The following is a 23,004-nucleotide window of genomic DNA, read 5'->3' as shown; positions in this document are numbered from 1 at the left end:
CCCTTTCGTCTACCGGGTTGAAACCAATGTACAGTCGATGAGACGGGGGGGGGCAATACAGTAAGTATGCCCACACCTGCTCGTCCCTCTCTCCATTGGCAACTCCAGAACGGAATAGTGTCCAACCCTCCTTAAGGGTATTGGTACCAGAGCCCAAGCCATGTGTGGAGATGAACCTGACTACATCAGTCAAAATTTCTCTAACTCACGTACAAGCTCAGGCTCCTTCCCGACCAGAGAGGTGACATTCCACGTCTCAAGAGCCAGCTTCTGCAAGGACCCTCCTTTGGCTGCCACCCATCAGTCTGCGCACCTGACCCCCTTGGCCCCTCCCACAGGTGGTGAGTCCATGGGAAGGTTAAGACACATTACCTCTTCAGGTTCTGCCTGGCTGGACCCCATGGGTGTACGGCCGGCCACCAGGTGCTTGCCATTGTGCCCCACCTCCAGGCCTGGCTCCAGACAGCGGCGCCGCTGACACGCGTACGGGTGAGGGAAAACTGAGTTTCAATATTGGTGCTCATTATAGAAGGACTTTTGAGCCATTCGTTGTCTGGTCCCTCACCTAGAACCTCTTTGCCATGGGTGACCCTGCCAGGGGCACAAAGCCCCAGACAACATAGCTCCTATGATCATTGGGACACACAACCTCCCCCCGGTCCCCACACCATAACAAAGTGACAGCTCATAGGGGTAGCTTTATGTTGTATTTTGTCTATGTATGCGTTGTCCACATTTGTGTCTTGAAAATTCATCAATGAGTGAAGTCCTTGTTCTTGTCATTTAATAGTTTTAGTATTTGTGATTTCATTCAGTTCGTATCTTTTAAGGTTTGAGAATTTTAATTTTACTTTATTTTAATTGGTTGTTTTGCAATTAATTGTTACAGTGAGGAGTCTACTTCTGTAGGCTGCACCCCCAATTTGACTAGGAACGGATGCAGGTGTTTTTGTACAAGCACAGAAGTGAATGTGTCAGTGTGGGCTGCAGGGCGCAGTAGAAGATTGCCGAATCATTCCGCTTCAACCCCTTGATATGCAGATGAGCTTGCAAGGCACTGGCATCTATGGTGGAGTTGAACCTTTGGGAGTACTTATCCCCATATTTGAGTTTACCGTACTGAGAGACGCTCAAAACAAAGTCGGGTGCTGCATTTCTTTCAAGTTTATACCAGAAAATGTCATCGTTGCTCTGGAAGCTACAGTCCAGCGTCACTGTTGCGCCCTCCACATCATGCACATCCCCCGTAGCCTGGTGCACCATTTGCTCACCATTTCCTGTAAGAGAGCAGTTAAGGTGTCAGACCCCATTTGAAAGTAGCAATGACCTTCAGTGATCTTACCAAGGCTCAAAACAGCCATCAGCACCCACAAGTGAGCAGAATTCATCTCTGCTCATAGTCTGTGTGAACAATCACTTGTAGCTGAGTCGGCGTGGCTTACACTTCCTGTTGCAATGACATCGACAAGATATATCCAGCCTAGATCTAGTGCCTGCTAAGCAGCTGTGGAGGAAAGGTACACAGGCAGGCTCAGATGACTCCAAATAAAATTGCTACTGTGTCGCCGGGTTTCCTTAAAAAACTAACAGTGCTCATATCACCCCGATAAGAACATGTAAAGTCAAAGGTGTGGACAAGATCTTTGGTGCCTTCCTGTTTGAAGAAGGAAATAAAATACAAACCGCATTTCTTCAAACGTCTGGATGCTGTATAAATTATAATTGATAACAATGCTCAAACTGCTAGAATTGATTTTTTTCACTCATAATTTACTAAAATATTGTATCTTGTCTTTGTGGTGTATTTAATTGGAATGTGCAAGTTATTGTATTGTTTTTATACTCAGTTTTTTTTTTTTTTTTATACAATGTCAGAGCTTCAATAGAATTAACATTTTTAAGTTGAAACTTATACGAGTATTAATCATGATTTTTAGGTAATATTTTTTTGTTTGAAATAATCATTTACAAGATACAAACTAATGGATTTGGGCTTCACCTTTTACAAAATTAGAATTGCTCTTTGGTCAAATACTGTACCATGTTTTTCACAGTTATACACCCACTTATCTCAACAGAATTGACTCAGGCTATTTCTACACTAGCAGTTTTGGCTTTAGTTACTTTAAAAGTAATTACACATTGAATATTACTCTCAGAAATTGTAATACATGACTTGTGGTATTTAGTTCTATTACTTGTTCCTTTTTTCGGGAACACTTTAATTGACCATGGTGTCATAAGACTGTCACAAGACGATCATCATTATGACATGACACTGTCATGAGCATTAATGAATGCCCCATTTTCCCCATTTCAGACTGATATCCCGGTAAATTTATGGATGGAGAAATTGTAAAACGGAAGTTGCGAGCAGAAATGCGGAAGTAAAGCGAAAGTACCTCGGAAGCTTCTCTATAAAGAAAAAAAATCTGTAGTAGTGGGTAGCTGTTCATCTCAACCTCGGGTCCTCTACCAGAGGCCTGGGAGCTTGATGGTCCTGCGGAGTATCTTTGCTGTTCCTAAGACTGCGCTCTTCTGGATGGAGATGTCTGATGTTTCTCCCGGTATCTGCTGGAGTCACTTCTCCAGTGTGGAGGACACGTCGCCCAATGCTCCTATGACCACGGCCATTACTGTTGGTTTCACCTTCCAGGCATTCTCCAGCTCTTCCTTAAGCCCTTGGTATTTCTCTGGTATCTCGTGTTTGGTTTTCCTTATATTGCCATTGTTAGGGATGGCTACATCGATCACAGCAGCTGTCCTCTTTTGCCTATCCATGATCAAAATGTTGGGTTGGTTGGCCACGACCATCTTATCAGTCTGCATCCGGAAGTCCCACAGGATCTTAGCCCTCTCATTTTCCACCACTTCAGGAGTTTCCCAATACATTCTAGGGGCCCCAGTCCACAGTCTGCACAGATGTTTCTGTACAATTCTTGGTGATTGTGTACCATGTATTCTTTTCCAGCCAGTTTCTTACACCCTGCAATTATGTGTTGGATTGTTTCAGGGGCCTCTTTACACAGCCTGCATCTGGGATCCTGCGTGGTGTGGTAAATCTGGGCCTCTGTTGCTCTGGTGCTCAAGGCCTACTCTTGTGCTGCCATGATTATCACCTTTATGTTTTCTTTGAGTCCAGCCCCCTCTAACCATTGGTAGGACATGTTGATATATGCCACTTCAGTTATCAATAACCGCCGCCCCCTCTCCGGTGGAGGTGGGGTGGCGGCGTGCAACTCTGTCCCCTTGGCCTACCCATCCAACTCTCCGGTGGCTGCCAATGCCCTTCTGTCGGTGGGGTCATTGGCAGGGCCTCCTAAGGCCCGTGGGGCCTAGGGTAGGTCTTGTTGTCTCCTGCAGGTGGGGTGGGTATCCCCTGGTCTCCGGCGATCGGTGTGGCGCCTGTGTGGGCGTGCAGGGTGAGTACCTGGGCGGCGGAGGCGTTGGGGGCTCCAGCACGGGCCGCTGGCTGGGTGCCGGTGGGTTGGCTGGATATCGCCTGCTCCGGGTTGGGATCCCGCCCTGCGCTGGGATTGGTGGGCCATTGAGGGTCCCGCGGCGGTGGCTCATGGGTCAGGTGGGAGTGGGCGGGAGGGATGATGGGGCCTCCTCTTATCCCGCCCCTGAAGGCCGGTTGATGGGGGCGCGGATGCCCGGGAACCACACTGGATCCCGGGGGAACGGCGGCTGGGCTTTGGGAGGAGGGATGGCCTATGCTGACCCCCCCCATTAAAACCACCGATTGGCTGGGGAAGGGCCATGGCCTTGGGGCAGCTCTCGCGTAGCATTACCACTCGTCTGCAGGACTACCACATGTCTGATGGGATTCCCGCATGACTCGGTGCAATTAGACACACTCAAGTAGAAAACTTCAAGTTTCAGGATTAGCGATCAGACAGCATAGGATAGGATGCCAACACACTCACAAGGGATTCACACAAATACTGGGTTCTACACCACATTTTGTACACTCCATCCCTGCCAATCACTTATCTTTCCGTCATAGTTTGTGTAGGCGTTCAATGTATTTGTAGTTGTTGTTTGTCCTTCTGTCTCGTCTCCTTTTCTTCTCTCCCCCCATAATCCATTCCCATTCACTGTTTTTTCCTAATAAACGAGGCTTGTTGAATGATCACAATGGAAGTATTTCATACTCCCATGTGATACATTAAAACTGTTCAGACCAATCAGTCACTGAGATTTGCATTCTCCGTGTCAAGCAGCTGAACAGGACAGGTTAAAAGAAAAAAAAAAGATAATATTCATGAAAATGTCAAGAAATAAAGAAATATGCTTGACACATTATGACAACATGTGCAGCCATTTTGCACGTTAAGACTTGCAATGAACTAATGCCTAAATTTTGTGGGGGGGGTGAGACCATTCAATAGCAACCCGTGTAAAATACATGCAACAGATAATGTAGGAAACATCAGAGAATCTTTGCATGGATGTAGCAATGCATTTGCAAATTTCAATTCTGATCTGAGAAATGTACCAAAGCGACTGAGAAAAACTAATACAAACATTTATTATTTAAATCAGTTTATATCATTTAAGGTTTTTTATTTTTCATTTTCTTTCTTTTGAAAAAAAAAAAAATTGTTTTGCACAGCTGCGGTGACTTGTCACAGTGAGCTGCACCCCCAATGTGTCCTATGGATCGCATGCAGGTGTTTTTGTAATGGCACAGAAGTGAATGTGTCAGTGTGGGCTGCAGGGCGCAGTAGAAGATGGCTGAGTCGCTCCGCTTTAACCACTTGATATGCAGAGGAGCTCGGCGGGCACTGACATTTATTCTGGAGTTAAACCTGTCGGAGTACTTATCCCCATAAATGGGTTGACCATACTGAGAGACGCTCATAACAAAGTCGGGTGCTGCGTTTCCTTCCAGTTTATACCAGAAGATGTAATTGTTGCTCTGTGAGCTATTGTAGCTACAGTCCAGGGTCACTGTCGCACCCTCCACATCGTGCACATCACCTGTCGCCTGGTCCACCCTTTCCTCACCATTTCCTGTAAGGGAGCAATTAAGGTGTCAGCCACCATTTAAAATAAGCAATGACCTTCAGTGATCTTACCAAGGCTCAAAGCAGCCACCAGCACCCACAAATGTGCAGAATTCATATCTCTGCTGATAGTCTGTGTGAATACTCACTTCTAGCTAAGTAGGCGTGGCTTACACTTCCTGTTGCAATGACATCGACAAACACCTCGTAAGACATATCCAGCCGAGATGTAGTTCCTGCAGTTGCGGAGGAAAGGTACAGTGTATCACAAAAAGTGAGTACACCCCTCGCATTTCTGCAGATATTCAAGTATGTCTTTTCATGGGAAAACACTGACAAAATGACACTTGACACAATGAAAAGTAGTCTGTGTGCAGCTTATATAATAGAGTTCATGTATTTTCCCCTCAAAATAACTCAAAATATAGCCATTAAAAACTTATACTCCTAGCAACAAAAGTGAATACACCCCTTTGAATCGCTAAATCATCCCTAAATGTCCAAATTGAGTACTGCTTGTCATTTTCCCTCCAAAATGTTGTGTGACCCATTACAGGAGTGCAGTCAGAGTGCTGCAGAGATTGAAGAGGTGGGGGGGGGTCAGCCTGTTGGTGCTCAGACCATACATAAAATTGATGTGCATGACTGTCACCCCAGGAGGAAGCCTCTTCTGAAAAGCCCGCCCAGAAGAGGCTTCCTCCTGGGGTGACAGCTGTGCACACCAATTTGATGTAGAGTGCAGCATATGGTCTAAACACTAACAGGCTCACCCCCACCTATTCAAACTCTGCAGCAATGCTGACAGCACTCCTGTAACGAATCACATGACATTTTGGAGGGAAAATTACAAGAAGTACTCATTTTGACATTTAGGGGAGCAAGAACACTCACCTGGCAAAAGGCCACTCTGGGTGAACGGCGGCAGATGGTGGTGGAGGAAGTGCGCCACCAGGAGGAAGCAGCCAGGTGTGCCACAGAAGTCTCCCAAGCTCAGCAAGGCCGCTGTATGAAGTGGGAGGGTGTGGAGAAAAGGAAAATTATGTAGAGCGATCTGTAGAGCATGGAGTGTAATAGACTAAGCTTGATCAATAGACTTCATATTATATTGACGAGACACGGGGCCCGGGTCCGATTAATGGGGGGCCTATCTCTGTCAAAGCTGACCGAGTGGAAACAAAGAGCTTTTTACTTTGATAATTATTGTAAATAAATGCTTGAATCCCTGAAGTCTTTGTAGATATGTACGCAAAACAGTCTTGATGAATGGTTAAAAGCAAAAAAAAAACCCAGCCAGTTAGCATATATTTCACGTAAATATGTCGAATGTGCTGCTAGTCTTTAAGCCACTGTGGCGCTGCCTTATCACCACAAAGAGCTTTTTACGTTGAAAATTCTTGTGAATTAATGCTTAAATCCCTGAATTCTTTATAGATATGGACATAAAACAGTCTCTAATCTTGGTTAAAAGCAAAAAAAACGGGCGGTTAGCATTTATTTTATGTAAATATTGAGAATTATGCAATGCTGTAGTGGTTAATTTCTCCCATTGTTTTTTTTTTTTCATTCTTCATTCATTCATTCATTTTCCATGCCACTTTTCCTCACGAGGGTCACGGAGGTGCTGGAGCCTATCCCAGCTAACTACGGGCAGTAGGCAGGGGACACCCTGAACTGGTTGCCAGCCAATCGCAGGGCACAAGGAGACATTCACGCACACACTCATACCTACAGACAATTTAGAGTGTTCAATCAGCCTACCATGCATGCTTTTGGGATGTGGGAGGAAACCGGAGTTCCCGGAGGAAACCCACGCAGGCACGGGGAGAACATGCAAACTCCACACAGGAAGGCCAAAGCCCGGGATTGAACCCTTGATCTCAGAACCGTGAGGCAGACGTGCTAACCACTCAGCCACCGTGCCGCCTGTTTTTTCCCCCCAATGTTTCAAAATGCATGCATGGTACGAAAAATTTACCTTGAAGCCTTGACCAAATCTCTCCAGATACAATCCTTGCTGTTTTTATTTGTACAGCTGTCATACTTTTTCAACCTAAATTTAGCCTTGGATCACTGCATATTTGACAATACTGTCAATATCATTGTGAAGTCTATGCTCCATCATTAGAGCCACATATTATGTCCTGTTCTCTCCAACCAACTGTTCTCTCCAACCAACAATTAATTGCAAAACAACCAATTACAACAAAGAAGAATTAAAATTCTCAAAACTTAACCAACAAGTCCGAGCCTGTCTCCAGTGCGCAGCCCCGGCAACCCTCAAACACATCTCAGTGGGTTGCAAGACCAGCCTAACGCAGGGGAGATACACCTGGCGCCACAACCAAGTGTTGAAGTGCCAGGTTGCCGAACTTCAGAGCAGGAGGGTAACCACTAATGCCATGCCTCTAAACCTCCAACCTACCTCCCCATGAAAACATCTTTTATCAGGGAAGGGAAGAAAAGAGGGACCAAGTCATCTGCTCTGGATCCAGGCCCACTGGACATAGCCCAGGATTGGGAAATGGGGGTGGACCTCAGCCAGAGGCTCACCTTCCCATCTGAAATTGCAGCGACCAACCTACGCCTGGACCTAGTCCTCTGGTCGAAGTCTTGCCGGCGTGTCTTCATCGTTGAACTGACCGTCCCATGGGAAGATGCCATCGATGAAGCATTTGATCGGATTTTGCTGATCTAGCAGATTAACAGGAGAAACAAGGGGCTGGAATGTGAAGTTGTGTCCAGTGGAGGTCGGTTGTAGAGGCTTTGTAGCCAGGTCCACAACAAGGCTTCTGAAGTAAGTAGGGATCAGAAGGCAGGCCCAACGGAAGGCAATTAAAGAACTTGCCACTACAGCTGAATGGAGCAGTCACAGGAATGGAGCAGGAATGTAAAGATGCAACATGGGATGCCAAATGACTGCGTGGTGCCACCGCACACCAAACGCCCGGGTTTGATCATCCTGTGGTGGACCATCCTCAGCAGAGTGTGTCTTGTTGTAAGTGGCCGAAATACCCAATGATATCTGAGGCAAGCTATTGATGATGTGGTGTGCTGGTGGCACAATGTGATCATTGCCAAATTCCACCCCACCCACGAGGACATCTCTAACGTTCGATTGATGTGCTGAATATTAGGGATCTCTAACTATTAACCAGACTGATGTTTTTCATTTGAAAACGAGAAATAAAATATCAAGTCATTATCCGTTTTCCGATTTTGGATTCTAAAACAGATACAGAATGAACGAATAATACACTGATAACTAATCTCAACAGAATTGACTGAGGCCATCCAGATTAGTAGTGTTGGGGTTTAAAAAGTAACATATGACATATCACTCTCAGAAATACCAATGCCTTACATTGCTATTTTACCACCTGAAGAAAGCAATTCGTTAAATTACTAGTCACTTTATTCTTTTTCTCTCAATTTTTTTATTTCAACCAAAATAAACAGCAAAATTATTGTTTAAACAAATATTTAAAAGAGAATGTGTGGGTTAAAAGGGCAGAAGCAGAGCTTATAAGATCAAATCCTCCCACAGGACATGTACAGGTAGTCCCCGGGTTATGACGTACCTGAGTTACGTGAATTTGACATTATGACCCCGGAGTCTGGTCTGCCATTTGTCTCCAATCTTTTTTTTTTTTTTTTTTTTTTTTAGTCGTGTAAACAGTACCTTATTGTACCTCACAGAATCTTATTTTTTACTTTACTTTATTAGGATGACTCGTTCTGTCCTCACTAAACGTGAAGTTGTTCAGCTTGACAGACAGCAAACAAGATATTTTTGGTTTTGGAAGCTTGAGACTTCCTTCACGTTTGACAATTTGTAAAACTGTACCACACATATGTTCAAAACAACACACATTTTAACAAAACACTTGACACAAAGCAATTGGTGTTCAAACTTCCATCTAGTCTGATCAATATTTAAAATTTAGCAGATTAAATTAGCCTAATTTGCCTACAAAGTGAAGCCTTTTCTTAGTCGCCACAACCTTGAAAAAGCAATTTACGCTTTTGTAAACTGCAATGCACTTTATGTTGGCCTTCCCAAGTCCTCTATTTCTTGTCTGCAACTTGTTCAAAATGCAGCTGCTCATATTACATACATAACATATTACCCCCATGCTATCATCGCTCCACTGGCTTCCAGTCCATTTTAGAATTGATTTCCAAGGTATACTGTTTGGTTTTAATATTATAATGGCCAGGCTCCTCCTTATTTATTGGAAATTTGAACCCTCTGGCAGGACTCTTCGTTCTACCGGCCAGCTTCTTTTGCAAGTTCCGAGGTTGAAACTTAAACAGTGGGGAGACCGATTTTCTGCGGTTGCTGCCCCTAGGTTGTGGAATAGCCTTCCCCCTGACTGCCTTTGCCCATCAAGCCCGTTCAAGTCTTACGCAGGCGCACTCATTCGCAGTCCGACACGCGCTGCGCAAGAAGAAGACCCGCATGTGCAGAAGCATCAAAACAAATGACTCCATATGCTGGCTGTCATCTGTCATTCCAGAGAGATCATATTTTGATTTCCAAAAAGAGGACACAAATAACAGACATAGATAATCCCCTTTTAGGCTGATATTCAAAGTTTATATGGATCAATAGCATGCCCGCACTCTCCGTGCATGTCACACACTCACAGTTTGCCCCGACTCTCGGCCGTGTAAGCAATCTTGAAATATTGCTCATATAGAGCAGAGAGAAAACTGAGCATTCTCAGGCTTATCCTCAACACATTTTTATTTTTTTATGACTGTTGTCAAGTCCGACCCTTCCTAAAAAGTGTTCAAGGTAAGCTAACGCACAGCTGCACCACTACCGAAGCGTGCCGTCTCTCTTGCTCTTTGATGACGTAATTGCTGCATGAATTCTGATTTGGGAGACTTGACAGTTCAGACCGGATTTGAACCACATAAGAAAGTGACCCAGATCGGATTTGAAATGCTCAACATCTATGCGACTTGTACCGTTCAGACCGTCAAGTTAATGCCTCAATCGAGTCGGAAAAACACAAAAAAATCGGATTCGTGGATTAAGGCCTGCAGTATGAACCTTGCCTTAGACTCGCCTTTCCCCTAGACTTTTCAGATTTTATCTGTTTTATTTGCTGTTTTGACTTTTATCGCAATGCGCCGTTTTTGTTTTCGTTTTTTCTTAATGTCATTGTATAATACTTTCCTGCCTTTTATTTATCATGAACCATGTTCGTCTTTGTTGTAAAGCATTTTTGAGGACCTTTCTTTTTAAAAAAAAAAAAAAAAAAAATTTTAAGGGCTATAGAGGGGGGGGGATTCTTGCATGTGTGTGCTTGAGTGTGTTCCTGTCGATATAGGGGTGATTCAGGGTCAATTCCTGTTGATTTGGGGCGTTTCGGGGCGTCCCTTCTTGTTGTCACTTCCTGCCAATACAATTGACATATATGGCCACTGTCGCAACCCATTGTGAGTATCGACAGGATGTGAGTGCCGCATGCGTAGTACATGCAAAAGCTAACTGTGCCTATGTTGATTTGCGACTTTTTTACGACAGTTTGGATATGTGATGTGTTTCAGGGATTTTTTTAAGCAATATTTATTGATATTTGATAATAATATTAGAACCAATAGTATTTTGAATTATTTAAGGGAACCATACGTTTATGCTGCTATATAAGCTGTACACTGATTACTATGACTTGTGTAAGAGTCATATCTTCGGTGTGGTCCCATTAAAATATATAATTAAATACCTGTGGAAATGTAGGAGTGTACTCGATGTTTTACAGTATATTATTTGAAAATATGTCTGTAATCCTATACGCACAAGCACAATTTAATAGACTCACATCCTGTCGGTACTCACGGCCGTCAATCGTATTGACGTATATCGGTATAGAATCTGTGGGTCTTTTTCACGATCAATGGGACCCAATAGGGACTTGTTTGTGAGTTACAATGTCAATGGAAGCCAATGGGGAGTTTAATTATGTGGGTACAATATTGTTAACCATTAAGTCAAATGATCTATCTATTGGATCCAATGCAATGATTTTTAGTTTAATTTCCCCCCAAAACTTTTCAATAGCAGCGAGCTAAAAAAGTTAGAAGGGTTGAAATTGGGCAAAAAACATTTTTTTGTGAGTCCCAGTTGAATGTGATTAGGCTTGAGGACTAATAGCGATATGGTTTTGGATGTGCCGAAGTAAATGTAGGAATCTACATTTATGAGTGAATGGAAATGGTTTTATGCCGTTGAAAATGAATGAGAACTGTCGGCCATTAGAAATGAAAGAATACATATTTTTTTGTGACTTGATTTCCAGAAATTTTATAGGTATGGCTTACGGGAATCGGATAAAAAAGGTTTTAAATTTGAAAAGTTTTTGCCCCTTTAAAATGAATGTCCAATACAGTGGTTCTTGTAAAGGTACGTTGCTAAAGATACCGAACCCCACAAGTTTCACATGTGGATTCACCGAACCCTTTGGAATGAGATAATAAAGCAATTTGTTTCAAATTCAAAACCAACATATCTAAGCTAGCAAGATAATAATTTAGCAAATTCCCATTCAAAATTCTTCTCATTTTGACCGTTTCATAAACAGGTCAAAATTTGAGAACACGCTGCCGATTGGTTGGTTGTATTACCACATACCAATTGCGAGTCAACCTTCTACTGAGCAAACCAGCTCCTCCTCCCATCAGATCGAGGTCTAGCAGTTAAAGGAAATGGGTTAATCCTGTAAATTGGGAGTAAACCAGTCCAAAACCTTGTCTAAAAAGCCACTTCACCTAGATTTAATCAGCGTACAAAAACAGGGCTCTGTGTTTACCTTCGCCGAACCCCTTGGACTTACTCACTGAACCCCCGGGGTTCCATCGAACCCAAGTTATGAACCACTTGTCCAATAGAAACGAATGGTTTTTGGCAAATTTTGGCGGAACAATACGTTTATAAAATAAGCTGTTTAAAGTGCCTTTGACACGAAACACCATGTTTATTTCATAATACACACGGTATTTTATGGTCCTGAATGAAATGGACCGCTTGGATGTGTGTGGAAGCGATCGCTATATTTATTTAGATTTTTTTGAATCCCGCGCCCTGAAAATGAGTGACTTCCGGCAACAGTCTCGAGTTGAGAAAGAGGGCGCTGTGACGTGTACGGAGGAAGGACTCCTCTTCACTATACAGCCGTAGTGTTGTATGAGAAGGACCAAGGCTTCAGCTGATTTTGCGGATTGATACGTTTATTTTTCGCATCACGCTAGCCAAACGGCTGCAGAAAAATCTTGCTGTACGAGGGGGAGGTGTGTGCGCCTTTTTGGGGTTTCCAAAGGTTCCCATTCACCGGTGGATATTGGCCAAAAAAATCCCTACCACTGTGGGACCATGGGACTTATGAGGAAGTGAGTATACATCGTGTTTTGTATTATGTCAAATACTGGGATCATTTTAATAATAGGTGGCTTGCATTTTGTGGCTGACATGCTCTTTGTCCCCTCGGCCGACGACTGGCGGCTTGTCGCACATCCCCCCGCTGAGAGAGCACTATACTCGGCTTATTCCTCTCTTCATGTGCCCGGTGATCTGTCAAATTTTCCGACCGATCACAAATTGCAACTTTGAGTTAAAAATAGCTGTGAATACAGCGGTTACAAAGTAAACACTACAAACTTTCTTTAAATAAAGGACTACTCACGTTTGATCATGGATGAGCATGTAAAAAGCTCTCCTCATACACATTAGCTGCACATGTTAGCTGCACAACAACTGCAGCCGCCCTCCTCCACTGAGTCATTAGATAGATAGATAAATTTATTAACAGACTCAAGGTCCAAGCCACAACCACACAATACAAGGGAACGAACCATACAAAACTAAAAACAACATAACAATAAAAGAAGGTAAACTACAGTGATACAAAAATTAGGTCATCTATTGGCCCAGTTTTAAAAGGCAGCTATTCCAGTGCTTCCAGAACAGTGACAAGCAGCGATTAGAACTATGCAAAATATTTGTTAGGTCCCAGACAATCACATTTTCAGAACATTTCAAACGATGAATAGAATTAAACATTAGCACCTTTAGAAGGGCCTGGAGAGTATTCACCAGAGCAGATACAAACATTTCAGAGGCACTGCACCATCTGGGCCTTTTCAGCAAGATTCTCAAAGAATCATTGTATGCCACTTGCAGTCTATGAAAACTTGTCTTAGTGTAATTTGACCACAGATGCGCAGTGTAGAGGGGAGTACAATAAGCCTTGTACAGGGCGAGCGTGACCTCATCAGAGCATGGACCAAATTTTCGAGAGAGAATATTGGCTTGGACATATAATGAGCGACACTGTCGCAATATGTCCTCGTTGTCAGTCAGAGTGTCCATGAGCAGATGACCAAGGTATTTTACCTGACTACAGGACTTTAAAACTTGACCAGACAACTTAAAATTAGGGAAAACCAACCGTTTGTCCTCTTTGGTTCTTAAAATCATAATAACACTCTTTGATTCATTGTATTTAATGTTGTATAACTCCCCATACCCGGAACACACATTGAGTAGCTGCTGTAGACCTGCTTGCTGAGCTTGGGCTAAGTAGCACACAATCATCTGCATACATTAGATCAGGGGTGTCCAAACTTTTTGCAAAGGGGGCCAGATTTGGTGTGGTAAAAATGTGGGGGGCCGATCTTGGCTGACGTCCTTTACGTTGAACAATATATTTGAGCAAATTTTAGCAAGCCATTCTGAGTGTCACATTGGCTTTATTATTTTTTTCAATTGATAATTTCAACAATCTTGCAACTAGCCTTTGCGGCATTCTCTTTCAACTCTCGGGCTCTCGCGAAATACTGCTGCTATGAAATTGAACTAGCTTCAAGTTGCTTCAATTTCTCGCTGCGAATCTTCGCTGTAATCTTGTCGTACATGTCAGCGTGTCTTGTTAGGTAATATCACCTCACATTGAACTCCTTATAAACAGCGACTGTCTCTTTGCAAATGAGGCAGACATAGTTGTTGTGTATTTTAGTGAAGAAATAGTCCAATTTCCACCTATCTTTTGAAGCCTCGGCCGTCGCAGACATAGTTGTTGTGTATTTTAGTGAAGAAATAGTCCAATTTCCACCTATCTTTTGAAGCCTCGGCCGTCGCAGTCGACTTCCTTTTTTTTGTTGATCGTCAGCATTTTACAAAATTGGAAGTAAAGGGTCACACGGGGTAATGTTGCTTAGTGGGTAAATGAGGAGCAGCATTTAGTGTGTAAGCTACTTGATATGCTGGTAGTAGTACTGCTGACCAATTTATTAAGTCTGTGTGCAGGCCAGATGTTATTGATTTTATGACAGAGGCTGGGGGCCGGATGAAATTTGACCACGGGCCGCATTTGGCCCCCGGGCCGGACTTTGGACATGTCTGCATTAGATGGTTGACCACTAAGCCACCAACCATTCAGCCATTTCTACACTTAATTAATAGTTTTGACAGGTCATTCATATAAAAATTGAATAAAATTGGAGATAAAATGCTCCCCTGTCTGACCCCATTGCTAACTTGGAAGGGGACAGACATACAGCCGCCCCACTTAACCTGTATAGTTTGATGAGTGTACCAATATAAAAAAATTCTTATGATGTCATTGGGAACTCCCGCTTGGCTTAATTTCCTAAACAACTTCCCGTGGTTTACACGATCAAAGGCTTTGGAAGCGTCTAGAAAACACATAAACATAGACGAGTTTTTCCTCAAATAGGTGTTGACCAATTCTTTTAAAACATAAATACACATGTCTGTGCCATGACTAGGTTTAAAGCCAAACTGATTATCTGAAGAGCTTATTAATGTGTGAACTCTCTCCAGCATGAAGACTTCAAATACCTGAGAAAGAACACTAGCAAGGGCGATAGGTCTGTAATTGTCCAAGCTGCTTACTTTCCCTGCTTTATCCGAGATGACAGGCACCAGCATCACCGACTTCATAGAGTCGGGAAGACAGCCGTGAACCATAAAGGAAGTAAAGCAGAGTGCAAGAAGTGGAACTAGCCTCGGACTAGCATGCATAAAGATGTTCGGCAGATATAGAATCCATACCTGTGGACCTATTACTTGATAAGTTTTTAATGACATGAAACACCTCATGGGTCTTAATTGTGCACACCTTTTCGACATTGCCCACTTGATAGTGTTCAGTTGGTACACAGTTAAAAAGATTTTCGTAATGCTGTTGCCAAAAAGCAGCAATTGCATTAGCACCCGAGAAGCCATCAATCGAGCAAGGTAAGCAGGGTTTGCAATTAGTAGCAAGCCTCACCTCCTTCCAAAAGGCTTTAGTGTTGTTACAAAATAACATCTTGGCCATGGAGTCAGCCCTCAATGTTTGTTTGTTCTTTATGATGTACCGTAGAGCATATTTATATTTTGCATTCGTACACTTCTTATATTCAAATATGGGGCCCTGCCTGGGTCTACCTGCCGAAGCCCAAGCCTTGGTAGCTTCACAGGCTTCTGCAGAAAAATTCAGCGACTTAAGTGTTCCAGCCAGGCCTAATTCTACTCCTCCTTCTATGTGTACTAAGGGGTTTACTGGCAGCATGTAGTGCTGACACAATGTGATTATACATTTCCATGACATCTATTCATTCATCTATCATTATTTTGCCATATTCGTGTTGACCATTTGGCAGCTACCCGTTCCTCCGACATCGGCCGGTTTGTTCAGCGGTCATTGTTTAGCTGCTTCCCCGGCGAGCTCTGCTGTCCGTTGTAGCCGGGGGAACGAGCTGTAAATTGCTCCTGCCGGGCGGTTTGTCGATTGGCAAAGATAATCGACAACCCAGTCGTCATGTGAAATGTTCCAGGCTAGTTATGTGTGATTTTCCGCTTCGAAGACTTTGAAACATCACTCGGTTCGGGTTGCATGTTGGCTAGCTGTCACGCCTCTTGGTTTGTTTACATTCTCCGAAGCCGGGGAAGGGAAATGACATAAGCCTGATTTAGGTGGCATAAAATATCATTCGGGAAGTGCGACAGTAAAGGTGAAGTCGACAGTTTTGACCAGTATGGAGTAATTTTGCCATGTCGTCTTGAATAAATGCATTTTTCTTATTTCATATTCCATTTAGCACAAGACTGTTATTTGTCATGCCTATGCCATTTATTTAGCTATTGGAGGAAATACTTGGATAAAAAGAATATCCTGTAAAAATATTGGAGTAGAGAGACTGAAACAATGACATTTTGCGGCTCTCTTCGTCACGTTTTCCTCGTTCTGAATAATTCCCCCTCAACGGGCTGACTTGTCCTTTTCAAGCCATTTATGTAGCTATTGGGGAAAAATACTTGGATAAAAAGAATATCCTGTAAAAATATTGGAGTAGAGAGACTGAAACAATGACATTTTGCGTCTCTCTTCGTCACGTTTTCCTCGTTGTAAATAATAACCCCTCAATGGGCTGCATACTATATCAGATGAAATCGTGACTGCTGAGGTCATCCACCATTGGGGATGCTAGAGCCCTATAACGGTAGGCGTGGCTAACTGCCAGTTTAAAAGACTAATTTCTTGTCATCTGCGCTTTGCTAAATTGTTATATATAGTCGAATTGTCTCAAAATATGATTCTAATTCACATAATAATCCTATTTAAGACTTTTTTTCTCCTGTCGTACGCACTTTAAAGTTTAAGTTTAAAATAAACTAGTGTTAATATAAACTATTGTGTTAAAATAAACTAAGCTTTCTGAATTCCTACCTGAATTTTTTGATGTGTAAATTATGTGAATCGTATAAAAACGGTAGGACAATTAGCGTTTTGAAATTTTACTTTTTTTATGGTATATGGTGGTAGCTTTGCATTACATTACCTGCAAAGCTAGATTGCAAAACCATCCCGTATTTTCGTGAATATCCCCTGGAACTTGTATATGCTTGTTTTTGTATTCCAATTACTGTGAAGTCCTGAAGGAGCTACTGAATAGACTTTCATGTTTTTTGGATATCATTGTATAGCATCCTTCCATTTTATAAATATTGGAGAATTTTGAATTTTTCCAGATACATATTTAAAGTTTAGATAAATCTGTGATTTGTCCTTCTAAGGAAGAGGGGGTGTGAAAAGGTTGAGGAAAAGAAAACGTTCTTGTAATGATAATGTGGTGCATGCATCACTGTGGTCTTCACAGCACAATAGTATACTGCAGAGTGCTCAAGAGCAACAGCCTCGATGTGCAGCTGCACTCGCCTGTCTGCCACGCTCGCTGACATTCCCTCCATGGCAGAAAGCGGGCTACCGGTTCCCAGGTGGGAAAGCAGGAATTGTGGTGTTCGTCCAGGAACTTGTTGGTACCAGAAGAAATAATCTGAAGCAGTAGCTTGTTGGTTGTAGTCGTATGACAGAGTCACTCGCATGCCTTTTGACACCATCACTTCTTCCATGACAGCCACCAGCTCATCACCGCTTATGCCTGAAGGACAAGAAAAGAAAAGTGTGTTTCAGGAGGATATTCCATCATGAGTGACTGTTGACCTCGCCAAGCTGCATTCACCTGCCAAAGTGACAATGAGCAGCGACCAAGCTGGCAGCAACATGCTGAATATAATTTCTGTCACCTCTTCTACGCTCTAACTCAAATTTCACAGAAGCTCCTCCCTGCCTCAAGCTCCCTTTTACTATCAATTAGGCAACTTCACACATTCCACTTTGAATCATCCAGCTTGACATGTTCCATTTTGTGGAAACACAAAGAAGAGCAAAAACAAGTCTCTAATTTTGCTGGGACTGGTTAATCATGTTTCTGGGACACACAATGAGGCAGAAGTGGCTCACAAGAATGTAGGCTTGTGTTGGCTTCAGGGGCTGGACAAGTATGATGATGAACAGCAGTAAGATCTTTTCACTTTTCCTATTATGTACTAGCATTAACATTCGCCTTATTTATGTCGTCTTTTTTTGTTGTGGCAACATGTCTGGAGCTGATGATTAACTCGCCATTCGTTCCAAACATTGATGATCAAGTTGAATTAAAGATGTTTTCCTGTAGAACATTGCTACAACTGTTGAAAATATGATTTAAAAAAAATCAATTTGCGTTTTGAAATTTATTATTTAATTTGAAGAAAATTGAAGGATTGTTTGAAAATATCCATTAAACCACATGATGAGATTTTTTTATTTTATTTGTTTTTGGGGGTATGGACAGAAAAACATCTAGCTGCTCTCAAGGTTCTTGTCAAGGAAACAAACAATGTGTGTCAGTAGGCTGGAAATTAATTTTCGGAGGGGGAACCAGATTGAATGTGGAGGCTGGTAAGTTGAATCTACTTAATACTTTTATAATTTAATGTGTAAATAATTATTACAGGAGAGGGTCTCATCAGGTGTTTGTTCAAGCTTCTCATAAGGTTCTTGTAGGCGAAACAACTAATGTGTGACAGCATTCAACAAGTTAATCTTTGGAAATGGGATCAGATTAACAATGGAGGCTCGTAAGTGATTTTACAAAAATTAAAAAAAGATGTTTTATGTTTAAATTAAAAGGTACAGTAAAATAGAAAATTTGCTCTGTTTTATCTTGTATTTTATCCTTCATTTTCTCAACTATTTGGCACCATAACCTTTAGCCCTGATTTGTCTCTCAGCATTTGTCAATTTGTCAGTAGTACTACAGTTATTTAAGGCAAAAAATAAAAAAGAAGTATTAGATGTGTCGTAATTTGATAGATTTTTATATATTGCCTTCCAATACATATTTTTGTAGGCAAGCAGGGGTCTGAAACTTTGTGTTTCTGCAGACCGAGTATGGTTTAATGCTGGCTGCATCAAGGTTATAAAAGAAGGCTTTATATATATATTTTTAAAAAGTATGTCTAATCCAGTCATCTTGGTCTCGATGAATAATAGGTCATAACAAACACAAGATTTGAGATCCCCTCTTCCACCTCGTTGCATTTTGCATGCTCTTCAGCGAGCCTATTAATTGTGTCTTATGCTTTCATTTTTAAGCTTTGTGCCAATAAATCACATTAGGGAGCCCTTTTGCTCAACACCAACCAAAAAAAAATACCCCCCAAAAAATAATCAGTCTCCCACTTTTATTGAAATTGGCTCTGCTGCTCCTCAACCTTTCTTTCCAAAGTGACGGGATACATAGATGGCTAGGTGTCACTTTATAATTATGTTTCACCCAGGTTGACAGGTTAAAAAAAAAATAATAATAATAATTAAACAGCAAAACCCTATCTGGAGGCGAGAGCACGCGAGAGCAGAATTACAGACGCCATGACTTTAACGAGATATTATTGCATACTTACCTTGTTTCGATCCAAAAACTCCATGTAGCATGTATCACTGAGTCTCAAGACACAGCTGTGAATGGCCACAGCTGGATTTTTGGGGGGTTTTATGGGTGAAACATGGTAATATAACAAGGGTCGCGATGCAGAAATCGCAGACATCAAGAAGTGGTCGAGATTTTCTTTTTCATATACTGTATATACCCTTTTAAATGTTTTTTTTTCTTCCAATTTTTCTTTGTTTAGATCGTTTATTTATCATCTAACATATCGGTGAAAATGCGACAGTAACAAAAAAAAAAAAAAAACAATTAAGTGACAGTTATGAGGTAGATATCCGTGACTTTTTTACGGACACACTTTTTTTCATTGTGACGTCATTTGTTTAAAAGTTTAAAATATGCGAGTGAATAATTTTTTTAAGTGTTTTTTTTTTAAACGAAATATTAGACATCAATTAATGATTCAAAGCTAAAAAAACGGTAGACATTTTGAATAATAGATATAATTAATTACCTTCGTTTTATGGCTGGGTTGAGACAAAAGCGGTTGCGCGACATCTGTATACGGGGGTTTCCAGGGTAAAACGGACAAATTAAAAATAGTTCTGGGGCTCAATGCGGCACGAATCTGCTATGGCAGCATATAGGCATATTGTTCAATCAAACACAACAGTTGTTTTGGCTCAAAATACAGCAGTTTCTTTCAAACAGGAATGCAAGAGCAGAAACAGCTTTTTCAATCTTGTCTGCGTTTTCTGCCAAATACATTTGATCACTTATTTTTTGACATTTGGCGGGTAGTTGGTCTTCCCTTGCAGTCAGCAATCACCACTGATATGCACTGATGCTTACCTTGTAATGAGAGCAAAATGCTGACTTCATAGTATTATGTTTACAGTGTATTTTTAAGATTAGCCATTATGGGTGCATTTGGAAATTCAGCGTGAAGCTTTAACTGTACAAAGAAAATATCAATTTCCTATTTATTTCCAACAGTGGTGTGAGTTTTCTAAACCAAGGGTGTCCAACCCATTTTGGTTCATAGCAATTATATCTCCTGACCTGTATATTTTTCGCCAAATTAGCTCACAGGCAGCCATTGATGGCGTGACATCCAATCCATTTGGACTGGGAAGGAAGAATCAATCAATGACACTGAAATATGAGCATTCACAGCCCTACCTCCCAGTTTAAGTCAATTGGACGTCAAGCAGTGTCAGTAGAAGCCAGAGTTCATTTTGTGTCACTTTGTTGTAATTTTAAGGTACTTGCGGGTTCTTTCTTTTACACTTTGGGATATCACATTGTATCTTTCTCTGCATTTTGGATAATTTCCTGTTGATGTTAGGGCATTTCCAGGCCACTTCCTGTTCATGGGTCACTTCCTGTTGATATTGAGGCAGCTCCAGGTTACTTACTGTTGCTTTTGAGTCACTTCCTGTTAGTTTCGGGGCATTTTTGGGTCATTTCTCAGTTAATTCATTGGCTGCTATTGGCAGCACTAGACGTCATTTCCATTTTGACGAATGTGACTCTGGACTCAAAAGTGAACCAAGTGCAGTAGTGCACACATCTCCGATTTTAAGGGACCAATGTCAAAATAAAGCATGTGATTCTGTATGCAGAGTATGAATGAGCTACAACTTGCCTGTTGTAAACCCTGTTCTAAACGGTGTTATAAAGAACCTTAGAGTGCATTATCAAGCACATCTTATTATATTTGAATAAATTATGCGCTTTTTACACAAGATTAAGTCATCAATACACGTCAAAACAGTGTGAAAAAATGCTAAAATTTTCCATATTGTCGCCCTGTTGTCTCATGACAATGTGTTTTGTGTTGTTTTAGTGGAGGCGGTTGAGCCATCTTTCTTCAAACTCGAGGCTGACAAACTGACAGCATGTCTTGCCACCGGCTTCAGTCGACACAACGCATTGGAGAAGGCAGGGAAAGGAGTCATGTTCCAAGAGTCTCGTGCTGTGCAAATATCGCAGGACTTGCTATACAACCAGGTGTCACTGCTACTAGCTGCACATAATGGCACGTGTGAAGAAGGTGAGGAGTTTTTTCGCTTGTCAACTTAATGCAGTCACCTCCTTAGACTACACAGACTTTACAAGCTGCAGTAAAAAAAAAAAAACAAAAAAAACGTAATCTGGATGCCACAACCATTAGTAATTATAGGCCAATATCAAATCTCCCATTCCTGGGGAAAATTGTCGAGTGGGTTGTTTTTGAACAGATCCAGGCTTTTATGATGCAAAACAATCTTTTAAACTCATTTCAGTCTGGATTTCGGCCACACCACATCGCCGAGACCGTGCTATCAAAGTCCTAAATGATATTCATTGGAATATTGACACAAGCAAATCATCTGTTCTGCTATTAGTGGAATTCAGTGCCGCATTTGACACGGCTGATCACAACATACTACTCAGCAGATTGGACAGTGGGTAGGACTCACGGACACTGTTCTTCAGTGGTTCAAATCTTTTTCACATGAAAGGCATTGTTTGTGTCAATCGGAAACCGTGAGTCGGAAGGAACCAAACACACATGTGGGTTTCCTGAAGGGTCCATTCTAGGACCACTTTTATTTAATATCCATATGCTTTCTCTAGCTCAGATCATGGAACAATATGACATCTCCTATCATAACTATGCAGATGACACACAACTATACATTTTTGTGTCCCCGCATTATTATAGTCCCTTAGTCTCCCTGAGTAAATACATTCATCAAATGAGTGAATGGATGTGCCAGATTTTCTCCAGCTAAATGTGCGGAAGACAGAGGTGATCATTTGTGGGCCGAAAGGAAATGTCAAAGATCAGCACGCATCTCGGTACAATTTCCCTTTCGGCTACAAATCAAATCACAAATCTTGACATAATGATTGACTCTGACCTAAAATTTGACAACCATCTAAGGTTCCTCACTAAATCCACCTAAAAAAATATATAGCCAGGGTTTCTGACCAAACAAGACATGGAGAAACTTAGGCATGCATTCGTTTTCAGTAGAAAACAATAGTATATTTACAGGTCTTAATAAAAAAATCAGTCAGGAAGCTGCAGCTACTACAGAATGCTGCTGCCAGAGTCCTTACAAATACAAGGAACCAGGACCATATTACACCGGTTATGAAAGCGTTACACTGGCTTAAAGGATGGACTATAAAAATAGTACTGCTTGTAGTAGTAGCCCAAAATACATGAGTGATTTCTTTGATCCCTATGAAGCATCTAGACCCCTAAGGTCGTTTGGAACCGTTCTGCTGTATGTTCCAAGAACAAGTACCAAGCAGGGTGAGAGAGCATTTAGTTACTATGCTCCTCACCTCTGGAACAAGTTACCTGAAGGTCTGAAGTTTGCTCAAACTGTTAGCCCCTTATAAATCAGGGCTAAAAAATGCTATTGTCTACCAAGCATATTCGTAACTGTTTATGTATTTCAAATTTCTAGCTATTTGCTTTCTATTCATTTTTTGTTTGATTTCTATTTCCGATTTCAATTAATTCTGAATTCTTTTGATGATTTAATGTGATTTTTATCCATTATTTTATTTCCGTTTGAATTGCCTTTGTTTTTAACTTTCTTTTTGATGCAATGTGATTTTTACGAATCATTTTGTTCTCTGCCTGTGGATGTTCATGTGATGGAAAGCACTTTGAATCACCTCATGTTGAATTGTGCTATACAAATAAATT

At 41.6% G+C, this 23,004-nt stretch overlaps 3 gene segments (V, D, J or C); all 3 read right to left on the bottom strand.

Moving 5' to 3' along the window:
- Positions 1 to 228: 228 nt before the first annotated feature.
- Positions 229 to 2,457, bottom strand: LOC130905692 (T-cell receptor alpha chain V region RL-5-like). The segment is given in 2 exon segments: positions 229 to 1,277; positions 1,343 to 2,457. Coding segments are annotated over 2 exon segments (396 nt in total).
- A 1,185-nt stretch (positions 2,458 to 3,642) lies between these two features.
- On the bottom strand, positions 3,643 to 6,066 carry LOC130905693 (T cell receptor alpha variable 12-1-like). The segment is given in 3 exon segments: positions 3,643 to 5,019; positions 5,162 to 5,248; positions 5,904 to 6,066. Coding segments are annotated over 2 exon segments (528 nt in total).
- An 8,577-nt stretch (positions 6,067 to 14,643) lies between these two features.
- Positions 14,644 to 19,450, bottom strand: LOC130905691 (immunoglobulin lambda variable 1-47-like). The segment is given in 2 exon segments: positions 14,644 to 17,462; positions 19,309 to 19,450. Coding segments are annotated over 2 exon segments (426 nt in total).
- Between the last annotated feature and the right edge of the window lie 3,554 nt (positions 19,451 to 23,004).

Source organism: Corythoichthys intestinalis, chromosome 17 (assembly GCF_030265065.1).
Source record: "Corythoichthys intestinalis isolate RoL2023-P3 chromosome 17, ASM3026506v1, whole genome shotgun sequence".
NCBI classification, from domain to species: domain Eukaryota; kingdom Metazoa; phylum Chordata; class Actinopteri; order Syngnathiformes; family Syngnathidae; genus Corythoichthys; species Corythoichthys intestinalis.
This window is presented reverse-complemented; position numbering and strand designations above follow the sequence as displayed.